Source organism: Nicotiana tomentosiformis, chromosome 12 (assembly GCF_000390325.3).
Source record: "Nicotiana tomentosiformis chromosome 12, ASM39032v3, whole genome shotgun sequence".
Lineage (NCBI taxonomy): Eukaryota > Viridiplantae > Streptophyta > Magnoliopsida > Solanales > Solanaceae > Nicotiana > Nicotiana tomentosiformis.
Genome location: NC_090823.1, coordinates 118,247,439 through 118,256,738, shown reverse-complemented (window position 1 = coordinate 118,256,738; position 9,300 = coordinate 118,247,439). Strand labels below are relative to the sequence as shown.

At 37.5% G+C, this 9,300-nt stretch overlaps 2 protein-coding genes and 1 non-coding gene across 3 annotated transcripts; 1 reads left to right on the top strand and 2 right to left on the bottom strand.

The window, feature by feature from the left end:
• The first annotated feature begins 1,152 nt into the window (after positions 1–1,152).
• On the top strand, positions 1,153–1,259 carry LOC117273373 (small nucleolar RNA R71). Its single transcript, XR_004503384.1, has one exon. It is a non-coding gene; the product is annotated as a small nucleolar RNA R71 (small nucleolar RNA).
• A 3,845-nt stretch (positions 1,260–5,104) lies between these two features.
• On the bottom strand, positions 5,105–5,617 carry LOC138903286 (GPI-anchored hemophore cfmA-like). Its single transcript, XM_070191228.1, has one exon. It carries the CDS (start codon positions 5,615–5,617, stop codon positions 5,105–5,107), a length of 513 nt encoding a protein of 170 aa, XP_070047329.1.
• Positions 5,618–5,771: 154 nt separating this feature from the next.
• Positions 5,772–7,004, bottom strand: LOC138903285 (uncharacterized). The gene is made up of 2 exons (XM_070191227.1): positions 6,585–7,004; positions 5,772–6,296 (listed from the first exon to the last, which is right to left on the bottom strand). The coding sequence occupies exons 1-2, from the start codon at positions 7,002–7,004 to the stop codon at positions 5,772–5,774; spliced, it is 945 nt and encodes a 314-aa protein (XP_070047328.1).
• Positions 7,005–9,300: the final 2,296 nt, after the last annotated feature.

The window sequence follows — 9,300 nt, the reverse complement described above, 5'->3', positions numbered from 1 at the left end:
TCCACACTTTTGTGGGAGTTTATTTTACAATATAGCACTGCAATGCTCTGTAAGCTTGACCATTGCGGTCTACTCTATTTTCCTCTTCTTCGTAAGGATCTCTTTCAAGAATTTGGCATAGGCAGGCATTTGTGAGAGAACTTCTGTAAATGGCAAATTTACATGAACCTGTTTCAGCACATCCAAAAATTTCTCAAACTGCTTGTCCAGCTTTTCTCTATACAACTTTTGAGGAAAAAGTAAAGCATGCATATGTTTGCTCTTCTCAGGTTCCTCCCTTCTCGATTTTTCTTCCTTCTTCTTCTTCTCAGTTTTCATTGGGCCTTTCTTCTTCTTTTCATTATCACTTTTCAGCTGCTCCCCACTTCCTTTTGCAATTATCACATCTTTTTGAAGTGGGGTGGGATCTTTCAACACTTGTCCACTTCTCAAGGTCACAACATTCACTATTTTTTTTGGGATTTCTCTTAGCTGCCCAACTTGTATTTCCAAGTTTTGAACACCAGTACCTATTTCTTTGATAGCTGCTCCTTGTTCTCCTATAGCTGCGCTATGAGTTTCAAGCTTTTCATTAGTTTTCAGATGAAGGCCTTTATAAGATCTTCTATGCCAGACTGAATGGGCTGTTGAGGCTAAAATTACTGCCTCTGCTGATTTTGGAATGAAGGAGCTCCTTGTCCCTGTGGTCGAGAGTTATTTTGTTTTCATGCATTCGCGGTACCCCCAGGTGAACTCCATGAAAAACCGGGGTGCCTATGACCCATTGCATTGAAATTGTAGTTTCCCACAACATTCACTTCCTTAGTTGAGGCTTGACACTCATGAGTATGGTGTCCTCTTCCACATATATCACAAGCTGCATGAGGCTCACTTTGTATCGAGGCTAAGGTCAGCTTCCTTATCTCTTTGGCCATAGCATCAAGTGATACCTGCACAGATGTGTTAGCATCAACCTGGTGAATACTAGTTGATCTTCTTCTTTCAGCACTCTCAGAGGGCCATTGATTTTTATCTTTAGATAACTCATCAAGAATTGTAACTATCTCCTCTGGAGTCTTCTTCATCAATGGACCTCCAGCCGCATTGATCAATGTTCTATGTGAGGCCGGTGTCAATCCATCCCAAAAGTCCTACAGTTGCACCCAGAGTTCAATTCCGCTATGCTGACACTTTCTAACAATCTCCTTAAACCTCTCCGATGCTTCAAAAATAGTTTCAGTATCTTTCTGGCAGAAGTTATGGATTTCTCTTCTAAACATGCCCGTTTTAGCTGTGGAGAAATATTTATCAAGGAATTTCCTGGTCATATCCTCCCATGTTCAAATCGAACCTGCGGGTAAGCTTCGAAGCCACTGTTTTGCATCGTCTTTGAGTGTGAAGGGGAATGCCCTCAAGTACACTGCATCTCGTGACACACCATTGTATTGAAAAGTGTTCATAATCTCATCGAAGTCCATTAGATATGTGTTTGGATCTTCATTTGGCTTCCCTCTGAAGACACAATAATTTCGGAGGGTTTGAAGCAACCATTGCTTCAATTCAAAGTTGTTAGCTGCAATGGGAGGTTATCTAACACTTGACAAACCTTGATTGTAGACCGGTCTAGCATAATCGCCAAGTGGTCTCCCAAGCATGAGAGCTATATTTCTGATTGGGTTTGCACCCAAAGGTTGATTTTGAGCAATTCTCCGACTCCTCTCTTCTTCGTAGATAATCTGTGCATCTCTAATAGCTGCTTCCTCAGCATCCCGTGCAACTTGTTCTTGTCGTTAGGCTACTTCTCTCACAGCCAAATCTACATTATCATCACCGGTTCCAACCATATGTTCTTTGGTTGAGGATTGCCCAACCTTTTCTGATGTCTCGGTGAAATTTATTTCCTTCCTCAGCTGTCGCAGTTATTTTTCTATCTCTGGCTCGTATGATAGCACTTCTTTTGCAGAGGCTCGAGTCATGCACCACTCTAAACCTGTCACCTGCGTACACTCAATGAACACCAAACATAAAAAGAGAAAAAATAAAATAAAATAAAGAAAAAATTCCTGAATTAGCACTACAAACTAATTCAAACACTATTGATTGCCAATCCCCGGCAACGACGCCAAAATTTGACGATCGCAAAACACCACTTTAATTATGCTCGCTAGTCAAAGATAGTATAGTATAATATCATATCTACAAGGATTGGATTTAAATAGTATTTTCGTAGTTTCTAGCTTGACTACTATCCAGGAGAATCAACAATTGAGGTTTTTATGATGAATAACTAAAATTAACTAAGAATCTAAAGCTATTTACTAATTACAATCGAAACAAATATAAGCAAGGAAGTTATCAATGGGAGAAAATAGGGGTTGATAGGATAGGTGCAAGATAACTGTTTGGGATCTAACTCTAGATAATTCACTTCTAATGTTTAAGTAATTCTCTCGAATTTACTCAATTATTAGTTCAAACGTTCAACAAAAACTCCTCTCTCGATTAAGTCTTAACCTCACAAGATGAACCAATTTTAAGCACGTGAAGATATGCAAGAATACATAGTGGATTGGTCTTTAGGAAAATCTCTTTTGATTATTGTCCTAACTAGGTTTAATCAATAATTCAACTATCCATTTTTGATTAGTAAGAAGAATTAATGAACTCAACCAACAAGATAATGCAAAGATATAACAAGTTATACCTCTCTCGATTACATGAACTAGTGAACATAGATGCAACAATTAAATCATCCAAAAATACTTCAATACATAAAACTAGAGTTATAATCCACAAACAATCATCAATACACCAAATCCATCAAACCCTAAAGAGAACTACTCCATAGATATGGAGCAATTCATCACAAATATAAATAAAAGATAGGAAAACATAAATTCGATCCAAACTCGAATCTTGAATGAGGAAGGAATGATGAAATCCTTGTGCTCGTGTTCTTCCAAATCTTCCTTAGCCTACTTAGTTCAAATATGTGTCAAACGTCCAGGAAATAACGTTTTCCATGTATTTATACCAAGTAGGGTTCGGTCCTAGACGAAATCACCTTCTCTTAGCCGAAATAGGAAATTTACTCTGTAAAAATTGCACAGGCGTGCCGCATGGGGCGACGCGCCATGCAGGGCATTAGTGGGGAAATCCAGGGAGTTAGTTTTGACAGGCAGTAGAGAAATGCACAAGTGCAACGCCCCACGCTCCACGACAGTGGAATTTTCTCAGAGTACGGATTTTTCTTGCGTTTTGACGTCCAGACTTGGTCCTCGACTCTCGAACATGATCCTTTTTTAATCCCTTGGGATTTTACTCAGACTTTAAAGCTTCAAATCACTCAAATTTATTCTATAAAATTTACATAGCTCGAAACCACTCCTATAAGGCATAAAATATACAATTAGTACAAAAAAACTATCCATTAAAGCTCAAAACGAATAAAATATATTTAATTTGAGTGCAATAAGCGATTAAAATATGAGATTATAGGCTACCATCAATAGTATTAACTTCTCCTCCTCAATCTTTAATTTTCTTAGTCATATTTTACAGATTCTTTTTAGGGTTCTCTATTGAAATTAATCTAGGCTAATTCTTTGTTTTTCAGTTTGAAATGGCAGGAATCAACTTGAATCAACTTTGTATGGACGAGCATGACCCAATGTTGAATCTGAAGGTGCATTGCAAGCATGGAGATTTGCTGTCATTGCAAACTTTTTGGTCGACTAGGAACCATGGAAGGCGGTTGTGGTCTTGCCTATACTATGTTATAAGTATTTAGGCAATTGGATTGATATTGTCCTTATTTTTTGGTTACTTTGAAATGATTTATATCTCTTCAAATTTCAGACCATGTCTTGTAATTTTTTTCGATGGAGGGATGATGCTATTAATGAGCATTTTAGGTTTGTCGTTCCACAACTAATGAACAAATTGAGGGAGATTGAAGAAGTATTAACCAATTATGAATCATTGAATACTCAATTGGTGGAAAGTGAGCATGGGATATAGAATGAGAAAGAGTTAGAGGGTCATCAGATGATCAATCAAGGGTTGAACCAAAAGGAAAAGATGAATCACTGCTGGAATCTTTATAATAGGAATTGCATCTTATGTATTTTGTTGTGTCTGATTATATGTTATCTATTTATGTAGTAATAGTCCAAATTCTATGTAGTTTGTTGGAGTTAGTATCTAGTTTTTATGATATTAACTGTAGTTCGTAGGAGTTAATCTCCAGTTCTATGTAGTTTAAAGGAGTTAATATCCAATTTTTGGTTGAACAACAATGAATGAAAGTTGAGTTTGTACATATATATTGTGTGTGTGTGTAGTTACATAAGAACAATGGACGACATTAACTAAAGCAATACCAAACAGATCATTTGCTGCCTGTGCGTAGTTACAAGAGAACAATGAACGACATTAACTAAAGCAATACCAAATAGATCATTTGCATAAATTGTTTGAGTCTGCTATAAGCAGAATAGGTAGACAACAAAACTAGTGCAGTATCAACAAAAAGAAGCCAATAGACAAGTGCAATATTAACAAAAGGAAGTACTTAATCTGCATAATACATAGTCTAAGTAGTTAGAGGTTCTAAATTCCAGATGTTGTGTTCTTGCTTGCATTCTTTGCTGCAACATCCCTCTTTGACCTTGTTTGAATTATTTTGTCTCCCCTCATTTGTTGTAGTCTCCTTGAGGTTATTGATGCTTTTCCTTTCCATTTCACTCCTGTTCTCGGCTGATATCTAATGTCTCCAGTAACCTCTGCTGAACTTGTAATTGTTCTTGCTCCAAGATTCATAACCCTTTGACTTGGTAGGCCAGGATGCAAGAAAGTAGAGCAATGCAAGTTAACCTAAGTTTGATTATCTACAAAAATTGAATAACATCACTATATACTTACATTGAAAGCACTGTATCCACTATCAGCAACCATTTAACCAACTCCTACCATCCTTGGCCTTTTAAAATGGCCCGAACCAGTTAGATTCCTTCCCTTTTTAGGAGCATTGTTAGCAGAACCCTGTGAACAATTAAACCAACCCTCCAAGTCACTTGAACTCTCAAAGCCACCAGTTCTTCTTCCCCTTCCTATTGCCCTTCCTCTAGCATCCAGTTCCCCTTCCTCTTCTAGAAGCACCTGTTAAACCATCATATGGCATACTTGATGAACCTGTAGGTGGAGCACTTCCCCTTCCCCTACCTCTTCCAGAAAGACTTGTTGAACCACAAGATGATGAAGCTGCAACAGCAGGTGGAGCACTTCCCCTTCCTCTACCACTTCCTCTTCCAGTATGTAGAACAGATGCTGAAGCAGCAACAACATAACTTGATAAAGCAGCAGCAGCAGTTGCTGAAGTAACAACAACAACAACAACAACAATTGATGAAGTAGCAGCAACAGTAGATGTTGAACATTCAACATGTGGACAAGCTCTCTTATTGTGTCCCTTTGCTTTACATAAGCTGCAAGTCACTTGCCCCCCACACCTATTCAACTTTCCTGTTTTCCTGGATTCAATGGCTTTTTTCCTTCTTAGTTTCTCTGGCCTCCCTAGCATTGACTTGATTTTAGGAGGTACTACTGGTGGATTTTCAGATTGTGGCCACATATCCATACTATTCATTGGTTGAATAAAGTGTGAATAAGTCTTGAGGTAGGTTTCTTTAGTATACTAGTGAGCAACATACCTTATAGGCTCCAGTTTCTTGAAATGCATTGCTGCAATGGCATGTTGGCAAGGAATGCCTCTAAGATGCCATGCTCTGCAGCTACAGCCCTTCCTCTATTTCATAACCATATTCACCATTCCAATGAATTGTGCATTTCATTGACTTTGAAATGTTTTCTTGTAAATCCTTCAAAGCCATATGAGATATGTCAATTATCCATGTATTTGAGAAGTCTCTTAGCTGAGCAATCCTCTTCATCATCTTTAATCTAATCTCTTCAAGCATAGTAATTATTGTTTTGTGCCTTGCAACTAAAATCCATGCATTGAGGCACTCAACCATATTGTTCTCTACCACATCACACTTACTAAACTCTGAGAAGTAAATCCTACACCACCTTTCTTTATTGTAGTACAACAAATTCTCAAAAATATTACTACATAGCATGTTAAGTTCATCCAGATTCTTCTTCAATTCAGCTTCATATGTGGATTTTGCACATCTCCAAAATGCATTTCTTCTCGCAATACCCCTCCATTTTTTTGACCAATTAGCTAAGATGTGTCTGGCACACATCCTATGTTCAGCCATTGTTAGAAGCTCTCTTATAGTACACTCCAGTCCCTACAAGAAAATAAATTGTTAATAAAAAATTAAAAGGAGATGATAAGGAATTACAGAATCAGTTATGGAATATAAATGACTTTTTGCATATCAGAAATTAGTGTTAGATTTGTGCCATCTCCTAGCTGAAGATTATGTTGCACACACTTCACAAACCATGACCATGTTGTGCATTTTCATACTCCACAACAGCCCATGCAATAGGCGGTATTTAATTATTGCCATCTTTACACACAACCACCAATAGTTGTCCTTTACATACCCCCTTTAGAAAATAACCATCCAAACCAATACATTTCTACAACCAGATAGAAATACTTTTTTCAAAGCATCAAAACAGACATAAAATGATTGAAACACAAGCTTACCATTTGCATCTCTCTCTTCAACTTTAACCATACAAGTGCTACCTGGATTGGTTCTTAGTACTTCATCCCTATAATCATAAATTCTCTGAAATTCAGCAATATGATCACCCATTATTTCTGTCAACACCTTGGCCCTAGCTCTCCTAACAGTTGTCTTGCCAACATGAATACCCAATTCTTTCCTTATAGTTTCTTGAAACTTAAAAATCCTTATGTTTGGTTGTTCAATGATTCTGTCCCTAAATCTCTTGGCCAAATATTTTGAGTTGCAGAGATTGTTTCTATTAGTTTCTACACACTTGTGGATTATTTTAACCATAAAGTTATTTACTATTTCCATTAACACTTGCAAACAATAACCACTTAAAGAACTCTTTGCTATACTTCACTCTAACTCTTCCAGGTTCATTCACATACTTTTCAATCTGTTTCTTCTCTTGAATTGCATATTTTGTCACAGCTTCTCTATACTTATCAACATTCTCAAACACAAGTCCCAATTCTCATACAATCTTCTCACAAGTAGGGTCAAATATAATTCTTTTAGTATCCTTCTTCCTCTTGAAAGCTTTTACCTTCTGTTCAACTTCTTCCCCATCTGCCTCATAATCTATTTCAAAACTGCCTGCTTCAGAGCTTCCATAGTAGGGTTCATCACCACAAAAAGTACTATCTAAGTTCCTTTTTTGGCATGGAGTTTGTTGGGCAGCATCATGTTCATCATATCCTAAATCAGGTTTTGATTTAGGACTTCCTTCAGTTAGAGAAATTTCTTTACTGTCAGGTGCTCTCACCCTCTCTTTTTTTCTCTGAAAAGACCTCCTCTCTTGCCTGAAATCCCTAAACTCTTCATGCACATCACTACCAAGTCTTCAACACCTTCTTCAAATAGCTCATCATGTTCAAAAGCTGAGCTGTTTTCAGTATCTTTATCAGATTCATCTTCTTTTAAAACATCATCATAAACTTCTATTTGGTCACCCTCAACAGTTGGCTCTCCAGCAGGGTTAGGGTTATTTTCATTAGGGTTACTTGGGTTTTGAGCAGCCTCATTTGTTGGTGCCTCACTAGTCAAGCCCTCACCAGTTCCAACCTCATCAAAAAAAGCAGCATTAGATTCCTCACCAACCACCCCAGCATCATTAAAAGACACTCCACTACCAGACACTACACTATATTCTAACATAGGGGTGGGGGGGGGACCACAATAGGCTCATCACACATGTGAGACACAATATATCTAAAGTATCCCTATTTTCAAGGGCATCAACAATTACACAAATATCTCGGTCAGTTTTAACTTCAACCAAATTGCCATGGAAAGGTGACCTTACATAAAATGAGCAAGCAGTGGTATAACCAAAATTTTTAATATAGTCTCTCAATTCAAAATATGACATTCTATCCGTATCGATATCAAAATACTCTGTTAAACATCCACCCTCTTGGATTAGGACCAAACAAAATTGTGCCCCCATGAAACCACCCCAGAGTTACAAGAGTAAAAGCCATTTAACAACCGTGACGTTACATTAGAAAATAATTTAGTTACTTACCCTTCGATTCTGAGTTCAAATCTCATTTCGCATTAAGGGTGACAAGTGGGCCGGTCCGGGCCCGGGACCGACGGGCTAAGTGGGCCGGGACCGGTAGGACCGTTAGAGGTGGGCTTGGGCTGGTCTCGTGGAACGGTTCTTGAGTAGGAACCGTTAGGACCAAGACCGTTTGGCCCGCCAAGGGACTGGGACCAGACCGGTCCCTTGGCGGGCCAAACGGGCCCAACAATAATTTTTTTTAAAAAAAATTAGCCATTTGGCTATTTAAAAAAAGAGTTCTTGGGCATTAAAAAATAGCCGTTGGCTATTTAGAAAATAGTCATTTAACCCCCCCAACTTTGTTTTAACCCTATACTTTTTATAATTACACTTTGTCCCTATTTTCAACTATAAATACCCCCTCATTCTTTCATTTTTCTTATAAAATCAATATCAATCTATCACAGTCTCTCTCTAATTTTCTTATATACTTGCTACTATTACTTACTTTATTCCAAAAAATAGTAAAAATATTGAGGTTGTTACAATTTGTGAAAGAATTGTGAAATTGGTGAATTGAAGTCTTCAAGTCTTCCACGATAATCAATTTTCAACAGGTTGTTCGTCAATTCGATAAACTCGTTCCAACTCTTAAGTCTTAATATTATAGTTTTATTTGTTTTATTTATTTCCTATTAGTTTATTAATTAAGATGTCTTCCTTAAAATATATTTTTAGTAAAAATAAGAATAAGAAAAAATCCAAGACTGGCGAATCTACTGGTACTGCTGTTCCTCCTCTCCTGCCCCAGGCTCCCCGAATCAAACCCCATATCCGTCCTACACCTACTATTCTTGATACCAATAATAGTTTATTGCAATTTGCCAAGAGTCAATTTTACCATAATATTGTACCCGGTGAACAATTAGACCATGAATTAATGAATACTCTCTATTCTAATAATTATAATACTATTGATGAAAATGATGATGAGGAAATTGATCTTGATGAAACTCAACCGGATGATGATAAACCTACTAGTCCTGCTCCTGATATTAACCCAATTAGTGATAACGCTGCTAATCCAAATGATGACCCATA